Raw genomic sequence first — 17,475 nt, 5'->3', positions numbered from 1 at the left:
GTATCATGCGTTGGGGTCCAACCTCTAATTTTCGACTTTTCATAAATATTGTATTTTTTGAGTTTTAATACAAACACATGATACCCGTATCATGCGTTGGGGTCCAATCTCACATTTTCGACTTTTGCGAAAAAAATATTTTTGAGAGTTTAGGTATAGACACATCATACCCGTATCATGCGTTGGGGTCCAACCTCTAATTTTCGACTTTTCATAAATATTGTATTTTTTGAGTTTTGATACAAACACATGATACCGGTATCATGCGTTGGGGTCCAACCTCTAATTTTCGACTTTTCATAAATATTGTATTTTTTAAGTTTTGATACAAACACATGATACCGGTATCAGGCGTTTGGGTCCAATCTCACATTTTTGACTTTTGCGAAAAAAACTTTTTTTTGAGTTTTGGTATAAACACATGATACCGGTATCATGCGTTGGGTCCAATCTCACATTTTCGACTTTTGCGAAAAAAATATTTTTGGAGTTTTGGTACAAAACACATGATACCGGTATCATGCGTTGGGTCCAATTTCGCATTTTCGACTTTTGCGAAAAATCGTATTTTTTGAGATTTGGTATAAACACATGATACCCGTGTCATGTGTTGGGGTCCAATCTCAAATTTTCGACTTTTTGTAAAAATTGTATTTTTTAAGTTTTGATACAAACACATGATACCGGTATCATGCGTTGGGGTCCAATCTCAAATTTTCGACTTTTTGTAAAAACTGTTTTTTTTTATGTTTTGATACAAACACATGATACCGGTATCATGCGTTGGGGTCCAATCTCATATTTTCGACCTTTCATAAAAATTGTATTTTTTTAGTTTTAATACCAACACATGATACCGGTATCATGCGTTGGGGTGAAATCTCACATTTTCAACTTTTGCAAAAAATATATTTTTTGAGTTTTGATACAAACACATGGTACCGGTATCATGCGTTGGGGTCAAATCTCACATTTTCAACTTTTGCAAAAAGTATATTTTTTTTGAGTTTTGATATAAACACATGATACCGGTATCATGCGTTCGGGTCCAATCTCACATTTTTGCCTTCCTCGAAAATATATTTTTTTGAGTTTTAGTACACACACATGATACCTGTATCATGCGTTGGGGTCGAACCCATTACCTTTGGGTTCGAGGCATGCACTCTAACCAACTGTGCTGCGGCGTCGGACAAATTGAATCGTCTCCTATTAAAATATAAAGTTTTTTTTTTGCTCTCTGTTTTCATCTAGTGGTTAAATAAATTTCGGAACGGTTTATTTTAATTTGTTACGAAAATAAAAATTAAATTGTTAGGAACTTTACCTAAATAAAGATTTGATTCAATTATTATGAACAATAATATTGTACAAATCGTTTCGAGAACGGAAATCTCGGAACAAAATTTTGTTTCTCGGAACGATATTATAAACATTTTAAATTTTTAAAGGCAAAATGCATTAGTGACTTTACCAATAGCCCTGTATTAATTTTTCATCACTTTTATTGTCGTATATACCTAATTGACTTTGCTTTCTAATTGGCAAGGGTGCTAAAACGCAATAGGTGCAATATAGCTTTATTGTTTATTTATAACCACCCATCGGTAACAATACCTTTGAGTAGCCAAGGAACCATGAATGAAGGTAACTTACTCCATCCTCGCGTGGCTGGAAAACAAACGTTGTTATAACATGAATGTTCATACACTCGTACCAGCCTACGAGTTACCAAGTATGTTACTTTGGGTGACCTTCACCCCCCAATTTGAAGTAGAAGCAACAAATCAATTGTTCGTGTACACTTGCGTGTGTGAGATTTTACTTATATTTAATAGAAAGGGGAAGATGGGACACCTCCAGCCGATAATATCCAAATATCCTGATCGTGTTTTAAACAACCAACAACGGCCTGTGGGAGCCGTGGGGATGCGGTTTTTATAATTTTTTTGTTTAATAACAAATGAGACCAAAAAAGAAAAGGTGTTCCATCTCCCCCCACCCTAATATATAGTATTAGAAGCTACAATGAATTCCAACCCTATAACTCAACTTAGTTACCCCATTTGATTTCTATGCCTCTAGGCTACATTCTTTAACAGACCTCGATCATTTTGTAAAAGTTTCTTTTATTTGAAAGTATCGAAAATGGAACCATTAAAAACAATGGCATAGTATAATTATTGTTTTCACAATATTTACGAAATACAATAAACGAAATAAAAAAACTACCTAGAAGCAGCAGCACAATGCAACAAATGGCAATTTAAGAAATATAAATTATTGACTAAATACTAAATCAAAGTCTGTTTTAACAGAAATATGACATAAACAGCCGAATATGATCCCAAACCCTTTCGTCCGTGGGATGTATGTTTTCAAGGTTCGGTAACACGGTGGTCATGGACCACACATCAATAAAACCTACACCCGGTAACGATGCGAATGTTTTTCGGAGGATTTTGTTAAGTCTATAACTATACCATTCTGTTGGCACAACCTTCATCGTATTTCTATGTCTGATGCAACCGCGTATAAATACTTTAACACCGGGTGTGCGTCGCTGTAGTTCAAGTATAGCACTCCTTACAGCTTGTAATCTTTGTATGTAAAAAAGAGGATCTACTAGTTGGAAATGTAAAGCTAGATTTATCACAACTAAAGTATTTTCCCCATTAGCCGTGTCGATTTCTTTCAAAGTATCCACAATAAAAGTATGCGACTCGGGGGGTCCTGGGTTATGTAAAGGTAACCCATGGGCTCTGTAATATACAGTTATGTTATGACTAGGTCTGTATCCAACGCGGGGTACTTGCCATACATCTTGGTTAGGTCTCCCTTGCATTTTGGTCGGGTTGTCGTTTAGTTGTAGATGTTTCTTCAATGCAAAGTACCATTGCCTCATAGTTGAATCGCCAAGACAATAAATCACTTTGTTTTGTAAGCATTGTTCCGGCGGCAATGTGGCAACGCGTGGTTCGCATTGAAGAGATTGCCACTGACCGTTCAGATAAAATCCACTTTGAAATCCAGCTTTATTTTCAAATGATCTTTCTGACACGCCAGATTCCGTTTCACATCTAGGTAAGTTTTTTAATATATCGCTCGTATACGTGGAATCCTTAACTTGAAATACATTGCCTTGCATTTGTATTGGGACTTTGAAATTAGTTGCTGGGTCAAACAGTGGGGTTGTTCCAACAAACGAAACTCGGTTGTCGTATCTGGTTTCCGTATAAGTTACATCGGGACAGTTTCCTGCACTGTCGGAATAACAAAACCACGAAGAACCTTTTTCCGGGTGGGAAAGATTGCACAAGGGACGACTGCGAAAAAAGTGGGATAAGATAAATGAATGTAAATTACTTTATCCCTGCGTGGCTGAAAACTACTAACGTTATAACACATAACACGGGTGTTTCGCACTATACCCATAGTATCAGTTTACGAGTTGGTGATTATTATTTTTTTTTTATGATGTCTGATAATTTAGACAACCCATTAATAACCACAGGACTGCAGCAGTTGCCGAAAGGTAGCCCAACCAAAGACACATACATCCACAATGGTAGCAGCGATGAGCCTTGAGACCAGAACCTCTGTGAGTTAAAGGCTGGCGCGCTAACCAACTGTGATGATCAGTAAGTTATAGGTACCTCGGATTCGGCTTTAAGCCAACATTACAGTCCACTTCCTCTCCAGAGGGATATGTGGAAACAAAGTGAATGTCCTTGGCGGAGCTTGCTGCACTTTCAAAAGCAAGCGCCACAACTGCTTCGCTTGAATGTACAAGGTCCACGAACAATGTTGAACTACCCGGCCACAGCAGTGGGGCGGACGCTGTGTAAAATCCATTGCCGTGATCAATTATGTCACACGCTAAACCGGTGTTCAATATATCGCCCTTCTCACTTGTGCTCATTAATCTGAAGACGACAGTCAAAAAATGATGGAAGAATAAAACTTGCTATATATCCTTGCGTGGCCGGAAAACGACAATGATTATAACATGGGTGTTCTGTTTCAAACACCTCGTGCCACAGCTCACAAGTTACCATGTGTGTTACTTTGTGGGTGATTTATTTTAGGGAATTTTTTTATTTTCCGTGTGGCCGATAATTTGGACAATCTATTAGTGGCCACTGGGTTATTGGAGCAATTGCCGTTATAGGCGAACGCCCACAATGGTAGCAGCGACGAGGTTTCAACCCATAAGCTACATTTTAAAAAAGTAAATAAAAGGATTTTGAATTTAACCAACCTGCAGTAAAAGTAATCCCCGCCATGTTGTTTACTCTCTCCCAGTCCATTCTTTGCTTCTATAGTTGCGACAACAGTATCCCCCACTATGTATCCTTCAGCACGATTCTTTACCGAAAGTTTTGTGAAATTGGCGGACGTCGTTTTTGTAATAGGAGCTGGCCATTTCAACTTGTTGTCTTCTATTAATCTTAACAGTGCATCCACCTCGGGATAAAAAGTTCTCCATATTTTAGATCCAAACGGAACTTTTAGATACTGCTGTAGTAAATTTTGAAAATTAACTATAACTGACTCTGAGTGTTTTACCTCACCAACCCTTTTGTTTGGCTCAAAATTGGTCGAAATATTTGTCTTTTCAGAGATAAGGTAAGTCGCAAATAAACCTAAAATGGTCAGACAGATAAATATGGCATATTTGCGAGAAGACATCATCTCTATAGCAACCTAAAAAATAAAACATAATCTGATTTTAGTCTTGAGTTGTAGTACTGTGGGAAAAGATGGACACTTTTTGCACATTAGATCCAAATATCCTGATCGAGTTTTAAACAATTAATTGGAGTCACGAGAATACGGTTTTATAATTCTTTAAAAGTTCGTTGTTTACTACCAATTTGGACGAGAAAGTGGAACAAAAATTAGTCCCATCTTCCCCATCCAATTATATATAAAAATGACAAGCGCACTCTTTACTGTACCATTTTAACACGACCTGTACCGATAACCTACTGCCTATAGATACAGACAACAAAACATCATATGGTATATTGCAAAACACACAACCATGTTTGGACCTTTCATGGACATGTTCTGATGTGTAGTTTTTGTAAATGATTAAGTCATCGAACAAGTGTGTACTAGGTTCGTGGGTTGTAGCATATGACCAGGCACAGGTATGATTGCGAAACACATAACACATATAGTAGGGTGGGGGAAAGCTGATCACCTTTAGCACAAAATATCTAAATATCGGGTACGCTCAAACGATTAACAAGGGTCTGGGAGTCGTGAGAATACAGTTTTATAATTCTTTGAATGTTTTTTGTTTACTACTAAATTGAACGAAACAATAGAATGAACAGGTGTCCTATTCTTCACCACCCTGCCATATACGGTAGTATGGGCAAACACAAATAACAAAACCCGTCACCCTATATGTATCTGAGTTCTGTCCTTTCCCTGTACTTTCATAATTATTTAGACTAACTATCAAAACACGCAAACTGATTAAATACAACATTGTAACTTTAACAGAAAAATAAGATACTAATTAAATCGGTTTGGGCCTATAGCATATACAATAAACTTCCTTCTAATTACAAAAAAACTCCCATTGTTTTGTTTTAAACCATGCAGTCAGACCTCACACCACTTTTTTCCCAACTGACACGCGACGTATAGTTCTTATACACTGAATGCACATTAGATAGTAAACATTCGGAAGGATGTTGTACAAACAGTTTATGTGCCGAGACCAAACAACCCCATTCGATTGACCCATTCAGGGACGAACAAGCTAGTTATTTTTTGTGCTTCTTTTTTTCTTTTCCGTAAGTTATAGTACGGTAGGGGAAGACGGGACGCCTTTAGCACATAATATCGAAACATCCTGACCATGTTTTAAACAAATAATAGCGGACTTTTAGAGTCGTGAGAATAAGTTTTTTTTTAAATTTGTTAAGCGCTTTTTGTTTACTACCAAAAATAGAATAATAAAAACATTAAAAAGGTGTCCCATCTTTTTCCACCCTACTATATAAACATAATATTCTCGATGGTGAAAATCTATTTTGTCAATTTAACTAATTTTGTGAAATATGATAGACTACACGGTTTTATATTACAAATAACAAAAGTCGTCAGTTTTTATACAATGTTGTCAGTTGGTACAGGATCTGGTACTACAAAAGCGTAACAGAAAAAATTTAAGTCGAAATGATTGGATAATAACAGTTATTTTATATATCTTCTGCCTAAATGACATCGTCAGTCTCTTGTTTAAAAACAAACAAAATAGCATAAACTCGTGTCAAGCAAGCTACATTAACTGTAGTATGGCTATGGGTACGACCAGAGTCCGTGTATAAACACTCTGGGTACGACATACAAAAATAATGGTGTATTTACTTCTTACGCGAATTACACATCTGCCGTTATTTTCAGTTACCCATAAAAATGTTTACTCGGCTAAAGCTAACACTAGTTTGTAGACACAGGGACTTCATAACGTATAGATACTAGAATAACTAGATAGACACAATTACATATACTATTACTAAAAACAGAGGTAAAAAATCTAGATTGTAGAAGTTAAAAACAACTTACTTTCATGCTATGGCTCTTACACAGCTCAACTGGGTTATTGTAGCTGTTTCGCAAGTAATACCGTGACACAGAACAGCCAGTTTCTTTAAACTGACACCTAAATTCTTCGTACTACCACTGCCTACCAGCAATTTGTAACAGTTATCACTGACCGGTTTCGTTTAGGCGGGAAAAAGCAATTTTTAAGTAATAATGTATAATAAACAAACCTATTACACGATAATACAGTACTGTAGTTTATAAGAATTTTCGTACAGAAACCTAAAAGTCAGAGAGTACATTTGAGTTAAATTATCCAATAAAACCTAAAGCAGCTTTCAGTTACTAATACCCTTTTTGCATGGTCACTTTTATGCGCGTAAGTACTCGCATATTTACGCGCAAAAAGTTAACACACATAACGTCATAAGCGTGTCATCTGCTGTAGGAGGTTGGTTGTTACTCGCATAATGCGAGTAAAGAAAAGTAAGGTGAAAGTACGCAGTTTTACTTTTAAGAGCCTAATCTTTTTCGGGTATTAATTTTATAGGTTTTCGATAGTAATAGCACCATAAAGTATTAAAACTTATTTTATAAACTAGATTTAATAATATTGCGGTAAAATAAGCTTACTCAATATTGATACGCGCATAAACCAACGACCTGTCGTCTTCCGTCGACGCGAGGATTAAGTAAGTAAGTTACATGTATGGCTGTCCATTCTAAATACAGTACACACTGAGCTCGCGACCGTCAAGTCAGTTGTTTAGGGTTTTTCATTCTAAGCACAGTACAATTTTAATTCTAAAGTTTCATAAGGTTCTGAAGTTTGATAAGAAAAAAAACAGTATTGCACCTGCTGCAATTCTAAGTGACGCCACATTACGTATCACAATATTTGATCATTCAATGCCAACGATCCGGATACAATTGTTCTCAATGATACCCTATTGAGCCAACGGTCTCGACGTTGGTCTCTACTAACATCTGTATTCAGCGTTTTTGGCGGCGTTATAACTTGCCTTGAAATGGTGCGTCTCATATTTTACGAATCAGTTGGTTATACCAGTACTACAGTAATTACAGCTCAAGTTAAACGGATTTGCTGTAATTTTCTACAATTTACATTTTTCCGAACCATGAAACGCAAAACTTATTTATAACTAAATCCCTAAACAAAAAGAAAACAAGTCTTTTTTCTATCGGTATCTAAAACTGAATGGAAAACCTAAGAACTAAACTAACTACACCAATTAACATACGGCTTATAGCTGGCAGGTACTAACAGCTGATTTTAAACAGATGCCCAGGCGAGCTAACACAGCGCTTTTCCGAATCGGAATGCAGGGATAATTGACCGCAGCGACAACACTTCTACTTGTTAATAATTACCATTCGAGGAAGAAACTCAACAAATTGAAATAATTTATAACTACTATAACATTGCCGCTTTGGTTTATAGGCTCCATAGCAATCGAACTACGCTATACAATGTCAATATCTCATATTAATTAAGCACCAATAAGTAAATATTGCGTGCTAGCAACTACACATTACATTCGCAGTTCAAAAAGAACAAACATTATATGATATCGTTATAGGCACCACTTACAGCATAAAAGGAGCCCGAGGCGTTTTGTCCTTCTTACCTAAATTCGCAATACATAGCAAAATATATTCAGTTTACGGGTATGGTTGTTCTGAACACAAAGTTACCTATAGTAGGGTGGGGGGTATGCTGGGACACCTTTTTAATCCCTTTTCTCGTTCCATTTGGTAGTAAACAAAGAATACATTCAAAGAATTATAAAACCGTATATTCGCGACTTCCATAGACCATTGTTAAATGTTTAAAACACAATCAGGATATTAAGATATTATGCGCTAAAGGTGTCCCATCTTCTCCCACGCTACTAAGTAATATGTCATAACTGCAAAACGGACACAAGGTGTATGTATAAACACTTGTGTTATGACGACTGGAAAATACGAGACGTGGTTCCTAATGCATGTCACACCTAAACTGCATTGTAGACTAGCATTGCTCGTTTTCATGCACCGCTTTTTACAACGGAGTTCTCCTAACATACAACGTATATAGTATGCTATTACTTGGATTCCTTAAGCGAGGAAAAAAGAGCGGCGAGGCGCGCTTACCACAATTCGGTCTTGACCATGGATACCTAAACATAGGCATAGATATGTATGGTATTACGAACATTGTACTACGTATACCGAAACAGGGGATAAGATGGCTTTTGTATTCAATGCAAAAGCCATATGGAAACTGTAAAAGATAGCCCTGTTCGAGCTAAATACCACAGGAAAACAGGAAAAGATTGTTAAGCAGAAGCATTTACCCTTTATAGAGAAACCGACCCTGGTTTCGGACTATGCGAGTTAGTCGTATTGCTTCAAACACTTCTCAGTGCACAACATAGGAAAACGAACAGGTGCAGTCGGCCTACATCGTTGCGCCATATGTTAAAGTGTACAAATGTGGAAAGCGTGTTTTTTACCATTTAAAATGTATTATTATTGTGATGTCGCTCGGTCATTTTTGAATAATCCTGGTTGTTTGCTCAAGTATCCGGCGCCGTGGCATAGTGAATAGCGCGTGCCTGTAACTAATATGTAATGGGTTCAAGGCTGGTTGCTGCTACCATTGTGGGTGTATGTGTCCTTGGGCATAACACTTAACGACAATTGCTTCAACCCAGTGGTCACTAATGGGTTGACCAAATTATCAGCCATACATAAAAAAATCCAAAAAAATAATCACCTACAAAGTAACATTAAGTCGTAAGCTGGCACGAGGTGTTAAATCCGTGTAATAAATAACGACTGTCGTTTTCCGGCCACGCGAGGATAAAGTTACATTCATTCATTCAAGTACAAAACAGTAACCCCTTACACGATTTTTCCTCACTATATAAAATATCATCCGATCAAAAAGAACTAACAAGGACTCAAGATTCGAATGGTAGTTTTTTTATTTGCTCCTTTAATAAAACCTGCTTGAAAAGTTTTTTGACACTGATCAATAAACAGCATCATAAAAACAAGGCACGAAATGAAATAAAACCTGAAATTCGCCCAAAAATTTCATTCTATGCGGCAAATAGCACAATTATCCCTTTTCTAAAACAAATGAGAAAACTACAGGTATAGAATTAATTTGACAGTGATTTTTTTCCCATTACCTAATTGTTATGCTGGTAATAGGTGAAGTGGTTAGACAGCAAATACACGATTTAAAACTGATCATTATTATTTAAAAACGGTTGGATTAAATTTAATAATTTAAAGCGCCTTTTTCAAGCCTTCTTCCACAGCTTGCAGATAGTCTGTTGTTATGACGTAATGCTCATTGAGTTTAACACTGAAAATAAAAGAATAAAGTTAAATTAGTAACAGAATTTACATTTATGGTAACTTTTAACATGCATGAGGTGTATAAAACACAACACGTGTGATATACCCTAATTACCCTGCTTCCCTGGAAACTAAAGCCTATGTAAAAGTTACAACTACTGAAAAAAAAGTTTTAAACTTACTTTTTAAGGCCATGAATACAGCCTGCTAGATCCTTTGTCATGACTCCATTATTAACCGTATCTACGCAAACCTTTTCCAAAGTTTGGCAAAATTTAACCAGGTCCGGATTACCGTCGAGTTTGCCTCTGTGCTCAAGACCACGAGTCCATGCAAAGATGGAAGCGATGGGATTCGTGCTGGTTGGGTTGCCCTATTATTCAACGTTATGCACAAACCAAAGTTATCATATAATAGGTTTTGTACACAGGCACAAAACCAAGGGTGGCAAAATACATTTTTGCGCTGCAACAATTAGTAAACATTCGAACCAATAAGTTGGATTTGTTTCACAGGAATCTACAACCAGCTTTGCCCCCTTGTTTCATTTTAAAAATAAGTTGCACATTCATATTGAACAAATTTGGTTCCAATGTTTTCTGATTATTGAAGAGCAAAAATTTTAGGGTAGACCCAACATCCCAGCCACCCCAGGCTTGGCGCCTATATCATCACAATGCTTGGAATTAATACAAATCCGAACATATTGTTACCGACCTTCTGATGTTCCCTGTAATGTCGGGTAACCGTGCCATGGGCGGCTTCAGATTCAACAGTTTTCCCATCAGGACAAACCAACACGCTGGTCATCAAACCAAGGGAACCAAAACCTTGTATACAACAATATATATATACATGCATATTCCATTCATATATACACGAGTTTAAATTATCACAATTGATTGACACTTAGGCATGTTTGGTGCCAAAGTTACAATGGTTAAGAATAGTCACCTCTAGTCCTGAGCAGCAAGTGGAATTACGTAACAAAATAAAAGTGATATAACGACTGTAACGAAATTCATTGAAGCAATACAGGTTGATTTACCATGCAAGTAACACAAACTTTACCTTGAGCCAGGATATCTGATTGAACATCCCCATCATAGTTCTTACACGCCCATACAAATGCACCGGATGATTTAAGAACCTGGGCTACCATATCATCAATAAGTCTGTGTTCGTACCACATACCGTTGGCATCAAAATCTTTCTTGTAATTCCTGTGTAACAAAAAAAGGTAGAATGTTTACCACAGTTGTTAAACGCATGAACAAAATAAACATAAAAACCTGAATAAACCAGAACAATTTTACTAAACAAGTGTAATTTTTAGCACTTTCTCATTTTTGACAAAATTTTAAAATATTTATTTAAAAAATTGTACCATTTCACTAATGTAAGACATACTGATTGCTAGTTTCAATGAAAATATTTTTAAACTTGTTTTTTTTTAGACCGTTTTCATTTAACAGATGTAATTTTAGTTTTTTTTCGTTTTATGGTAAAATTTCCAATATATTTTTTTACAAATTGCATCCCTTACTTTTGGAAAACATCTTCAAAGATGTCCTTGAACCTTCCGTCATATTTCTTCATGATTGTATTCTTAGTGCTCATATAGAGAGGCCATTTCTTTTGCAAAGCAACTTGCATGCAACTGTGGGCAAAGTCGGTGATCGACTGAAAATGGAAAAATGTTAAAATAACTTTTTATTCACAAGATGCTACAAAATATAACTGTCTTAGTTTTATATAAATAATAAATATGTATATATATATATATAAATATAGTGGTTGGGGTAAGATGGTTCATTTTAATATTCTCATTCATTTCGTTCCAATTAGTAATAATAATAACAAAGAATATTTACAGAATTATTATAACTAAATCCTCACAACTAGTGATTAGGAAACCTGGGATATTGTATCTTATATGGTAACAGTACCCAACCCCACAGCATAAAACAAAACATACAAGGATGTTAACAATTGAAAAGACGCGACTACCAATCCAATGACACTCAAGTCTTCTCATTCCCAAGTGTTGTTCTATTTATAATTTTTTAACAAAAGGTTTGCAACCTTTTCCACCTTTGTTGGGTACAAACTGGGCCATACAAATAAAACAAAGGATTCGTTTCATCAAGGTAGGTCAAAACATAATTGAATTATTATCAATTGTGACTACTTTTTAATATACCATGTACACAGTACCAAATAACTGACAACTTTACAAAAAAGTTATACATTTTTAATTTATATAGAAAATTAAAAACAGAATTTAGTATTTTGCTGCTAGCTTAAAATGATCCTATAGCCTATTAAAAATATTTAAAATTTAAAATTTAAAACACTCACAGAATCATATATATATTAATAACACATAACTCACAGCCTTAGTACTGTACAAAAGTTTTTAAATACTTGCACTGTGTTGCACATCTTGATTTGTAAAGGAAAAAAAAACTATAGAATTTAGTATTTTACCGCTATCTTTAAAATTCTGTTGCCCTTAAGTTTAAATCACGTGCAAAAAACAGTTTTGAAAAAAAAACACAAAATTTCTATCCTATGTAATTAAGTTTTCATAACTCACAGCATCAGTGTTGTACATGGCCATGCCAACACCACCACCATCCTTGAAGTCATACACTTCCATATTAACAGGTGCACCACCATTAGCAGGTGTGTAGGTTAGGTCAAGCTTTCCTGGTCCTGGGGCTACGAAGTCAGTAGCTTTGTACTGCAACGTAAAAAAATGAAAATGTAAAACTATGACAAGTAATTTTCAACTACAATCACATAAGAAAAGTGGAAACACTATAAAACTAAATAATATTCTAGAATGTATACATGAAAAATGAAGTTCTGTACCAAACCTTGGAATGCACAATTAAAGAAGACAGGATTTAAACATTCTCACAACTGGTATAATAAATCTAACATGTTAGGAGTGCGTAAGTAAGCCAACATGCCACCGGAGATTTAAACACTGAGTCGGGTGACATATATAATGTATTAAAATGGCTTCTACTACACTGATGTGGGCGCCAAGAGAAACAAGTATATATTGGCAATTAAAAACGACACCCTTTATGCTTAAATTAAAAAACGGCACCCTTTATGCTTAAATTAAAAAATGCCACCTTTTATGCTCCCACCTGATCACCATGTGCATGTCTTCCTATCACGATTGGCTCTTCCCAACCAGGAACCAACCTCGGGACAACTTTGCACATGATCGGTTCACGGAAGACGGTTCCTCCCAAGATGTTACGGATCGTTCCGTTCGGACTTTTCCACATTTGTTTCAAGTTGAACTCTGTGGGGAAAATCAGATATTAAAAAATTGCAAGAACAAATTAAAATATTATAAGAAAGTAATGCAAAAATACAACAAAAGCAATCAATAATAGTGATCACAACTCACAAGTGATATGTTTTAAGATGGCAATTTAAAATAACATATTTAAACAATGCAAAAATCTAGCATAAGCAATGAACAAGAGTGTTCCAAATTCCAATGTAAAAGAGACCTACCAAAACAGTGTTATAAATAGTTCTATTTCTATATTTGTCATACATAATATAGTAAATATTGTGCAGAATCTGTTTGTAAGCTGTATTGTATGTTACTATCTTATACCAATAAAATATGAGGTACTAAATTTACATAATGTATTAAGAAATTAATAAACTTATTAATAAAAACCTTTTGCAAGTACAGCAAAATAAATTACACTTTGCCGCCTATGTGATAAAAACAAACGCTTATGCTGATAATGCAAACAAAGCAGTATTGACATAAGATCAAGATACACAATACATTACACACCCACAACTCTGTCTTCATCAGGAGTAATAGTTGCACATTTCACAGCAACGTTGTATTTCAAGGTTGCTAATGCTGAGTCAATGGTAACTTGGTCATCGGTCTGGTCTCGATATTCCATTCCAAGATCATAGTATTTCAAATCAACTTTCATGTAAGGCAAGATAAGCTGAATATAAATAAGTTTGCTTTAAATTTTAACACTGGCCATTAAAAGCTTAGGAAAAATTAGCACAATATTGACTTTACTAATCTATATATGACATATTACATGCATTTTCAACATAGAATGTTTAGATAATTTCTTTATAACGTAATAGGATAGTCCTGGATTCAAAAACATTTCCACACTGCTGATTTCTTACTATTTGCCTACCAGATTTGCACCACCTGCAATAATTTCACTAAAAAAATGTGTTTGGTATTAATATTCTTTCCTATAGTGCAAATAAAAAGTTTAAACTAACTGAAATGCTTACAAATGTGTGGTTGCCACAACTTCACATCAACCGTTTGAACCTTGTGCCAGAAATATATGAAGTTTTTTAAACCTGATTAACTAGCATAATATTACCTTTTTTATCATAATATAAAACTATTCTAACATATATTACCTTTTCTCTTATCATTTCCCAGATGATTCTTGTCATTTCATCTCCGTCCATCTCCACAACGGGATTCGCAACTTGAATTCGCTTGTCAGTTGTATCTGGAACAAGCAGGGAAAAGTTATATTCATATTCCTACTGGGTGTTCTGTAAATTACTAGGTCTAATGATTAGCCAGTCTGAAAAAAGGTACTAACTAGAATGCTTGTGCAAGATGATCATTTTTTCAAGTGCAGTGAACGCTTTCTATTATTAAAAATTGGCAAGTAGCATTGACACGTTCATTTCCAAGCCATATTAGGAAATAACTTAAATTGACACAGATTGGTTTCTTTTTTGATTATTTCAGGGTATAACCACACAGAACAAAATCTCAGGAAGCCCCTTATATACTACATTTCATAATGAGTTAACATAACGCATATTTACGCAATATCACCTACAAAGTAACATACATGGTAACTCGTAAGCTGGCACGAGGTGTATATAGTATATGTGAACATCCGTGTTATAACGACTGTCGTTTTTAGGCCACGCAAGGACAAAGTAAGTTACATTCATGTTCTTAGTTTATAATGTACTTACATTGTCTTTGTACATGTTTGTTGTTCATTCCATATACAGAAGCTAGGTTAGTGCATTGGCGAAGTTTACTGAAAACTTGTTGGCATTTTGAAAGAGCCATGGTGTACAGATTGATTTACAGTTTTTTTTGGTTTTAAACAATAAAACGACAAACTGCGAGCCATATAAACATAAATAACCATTTTGTCATTAAAACTATAGTAAATAAAATAAATTAAAATAACTATCGGACTTCAGCAGCACAATATTTCGGGATCCTACATTCCTACGTGTTCCAAATAAACTTTACCTTCTGCATTTAAAGCAAAAGTTACAAAAACATACATTAATATTCTTAATCATAGGATTCCCTTCACATAGAACTGTAGCGAAGTAATACACACCGTCCTCTGCGTAACCTTTACTCTTCTAACAAACAACGCGACGCACATTTTTCTATAGGGACTCGTAGTTAAACTGGCTACGTTCATGACACGTCATTACACTAAGTTGCCACAAGTGCTTTCCAAAGAGCTGTTGGCGTTTTGATCGTTTTATACAAATTCTACAGCTATCCTTCTAATTATATAGCCAAGGGCAGTTTTTATATATAGCTAGAAGCATTTTAACATTTCTTGTTTTCTGATTTTGCGAATGAAAGCAATTAAACATTGCTCAAAATCAAATAAAAGTAATTGATTTTTGTCAACTTTCCAGTTGGGTGTATTCGTTTTGTTTCAACTGTGTACACAAAATGTATGAAGTAAGAACTAACAAAGAAGAAATGGTAAAATTGCCGTGTACTGCGGGTTAGGCTTACATGGCATTAATAGAAAAAAAAGTAAATGAAATATATTAAACACAAATAAAGCATTGAAATTCGTTTAAAATCTGCTTAAAAAAACATAAATTATACAAAGTAAATGCAAGTTGCTAATCCCATTGAAACAAGTAATTTAAAGCATTTTCTGCTAGAGTATACCCTTGGAAAGCGAATAAATCCAGCCAACCAAATGAGTACCAAAACCCCTGCGCATAATTTCAACGCTATTTTCAGCGGTTGCGATGTAGGTTCGCATATCTTGCAACTTAACATGCAATGTTTACGCATCCACTTTACATATTGCTTCCCCTTTTCCTCGTTGTCGCAAAATCCCATCTCTGCCCAAACGGGACAGTCTTCCACAAACGTTGGGTTGTCTGCACATTCGCCGTCAGCTAGAAAAAATAACTTGCATATATATATATATATATATATATATATATATATAAAATAACTTGCAGTAGGGTGGAAGAAGATGGGACACCTTTTGTTCTATTTTCTCGTCCGATTTGACAGTAAACAAAGAATAGTCAAAGAATTATAAAACCTTATATCCCCACGACTGTCATAGGCTGTTGCCAATTATTTAAAACAAGATCAGAACATTCGGATATCATCTGCTAAAAATGTCCCATCTTACACCACTGTATTACATTTTCTGATTTGAACACATTCCTATATAAATTAATGTAGTCGCCTTTATTATCCACTTGTTTTATCATTATACTCATTGCTGTGTTATTTTGTAAACAAAATTCTTACCTGTCCAATACTCTGGGGGAACTGGAGGGAAAACGACGTCCTTTGAAAATTTCGGAGATTTTTCAACCTGGTCATTGTTGCTATTCACCTGCCAAATAAATGAGCACATTCACTTAACATATGTTCACAAAAATTTAAACATTCCTTTAAAGAGAAATAGCTTTCACTTTGGGCAGCGCTATTAAGGCGTGAGAGGACACTTTTGACACATTTTATCCAAATTATTGTTTGTGTTTTTTGGTAATTTGTGTTACAATTACCAATGGTCTATGTGTGGGTCGCGTAAGGATATGGTTTTATAGTTCTTCGAAGTTCGAATATTCTTTGTTAGCTACCGAATGGGACGAGAAAATAGAATGAAAAAATGTTCCATCTTTCCCCACTCTACTATACACATAAGGATAAAACATTTGCTTAACATTTGGGCTTACCTTGGATGATTCGGCGACAAATATGTGATAATTCACACACATGATCATAACGAACAGCTTCATACTGCGGAACTATATCTTCCCACTTGTAAGCTTCTTCAGCTATTTGGCAAGCGAGCTTTGTACAGCCTTTGCCAGTCACGAGTGTGCAATATTAAACTATGCGTTGCTATATATATATCGCAGCATGGAAGCAACTCTGAGTTTTGCCCTGGGGCGGCATACGTGTATATGCGCAATCAGATTATACAGGGGTGTACGATTACACGGTGCCTGTTCTTCAGGAGATCCGGTGTTGTGGAATTGCGTGTTCATGCCGTTGTATTTATGTTTCGTTAAAAGTTTGCGGGGATAATCAATAAAATGTGCTAGTATTAGCACATTACGAAGAATACACATATACACAAAAAGATATTGTTTATACAATAAACACAAAGTACTTTAGAGAAGAATATGGGAAACCTTTAGTGCATGTTGTATCCAAATATCCTGATCGTGTTTTAAACTATT

At 35.4% G+C, this 17,475-nt stretch overlaps 3 protein-coding genes across 5 annotated transcripts; all 3 read right to left on the bottom strand.

The window, feature by feature from the left end:
* Positions 1 to 2,109: 2,109 nt before the first annotated feature.
* Positions 2,110 to 8,920, bottom strand: LOC149737082 (NXPE family member 3-like). 3 transcript variants are annotated; one of them, XM_089877069.1, is made up of 5 exons: positions 6,589 to 8,920; positions 4,579 to 4,707; positions 4,262 to 4,521; positions 3,657 to 3,926; positions 2,110 to 3,326 (listed from the first exon to the last, which is right to left on the bottom strand). In XM_089877069.1, the coding sequence occupies exons 1-5, from the start codon at positions 6,592 to 6,594 to the stop codon at positions 2,312 to 2,314; spliced, it is 1,680 nt and encodes a 559-aa protein (XP_089733195.1). In that variant the 5' UTR covers positions 6,595 to 8,920; the 3' UTR covers positions 2,110 to 2,311. The 3 variants fall into 3 exon arrangements, with proteins under 3 accessions (XP_089733195.1, XP_089733196.1, XP_089733194.1); XM_089877070.1 differs by having other exon boundaries at positions 4,262 to 4,518; XM_089877068.1 differs by having other exon boundaries at positions 4,262 to 4,707.
* Positions 8,921 to 9,542: 622 nt separating this feature from the next.
* LOC149737081 (isocitrate dehydrogenase [NADP], mitochondrial-like) lies at positions 9,543 to 15,243 on the bottom strand. The gene is made up of 10 exons (XM_089877072.1): positions 14,971 to 15,243; positions 14,392 to 14,486; positions 13,781 to 13,946; positions 13,107 to 13,267; positions 12,542 to 12,688; positions 11,489 to 11,625; positions 11,014 to 11,165; positions 10,660 to 10,772; positions 10,125 to 10,315; positions 9,543 to 9,949 (listed from the first exon to the last, which is right to left on the bottom strand). Exons 1-10 carry the CDS (start codon positions 15,068 to 15,070, stop codon positions 9,871 to 9,873), a joined length of 1,341 nt encoding a protein of 446 aa, XP_089733198.1. The 5' UTR covers positions 15,071 to 15,243; the 3' UTR covers positions 9,543 to 9,870.
* Positions 15,244 to 15,644: 401 nt separating this feature from the next.
* LOC149737080 (uncharacterized) lies at positions 15,645 to 17,132 on the bottom strand. The gene is made up of 3 exons (XM_089877077.1): positions 16,966 to 17,132; positions 16,535 to 16,622; positions 15,645 to 16,167 (listed from the first exon to the last, which is right to left on the bottom strand). The coding sequence occupies exons 1-3, from the start codon at positions 17,026 to 17,028 to the stop codon at positions 15,860 to 15,862; spliced, it is 459 nt and encodes a 152-aa protein (XP_089733203.1). The 5' UTR covers positions 17,029 to 17,132; the 3' UTR covers positions 15,645 to 15,859.
* Between the last annotated feature and the right edge of the window lie 343 nt (positions 17,133 to 17,475).

This window comes from Ciona robusta, chromosome 4 (assembly GCF_009617815.1).
Source record: "Ciona robusta chromosome 4, ASM961781v2".
NCBI classification, from domain to species: Eukaryota; Metazoa; Chordata; class Ascidiacea; order Phlebobranchia; family Cionidae; genus Ciona; species Ciona robusta.
This window is presented reverse-complemented; position numbering and strand designations above follow the sequence as displayed.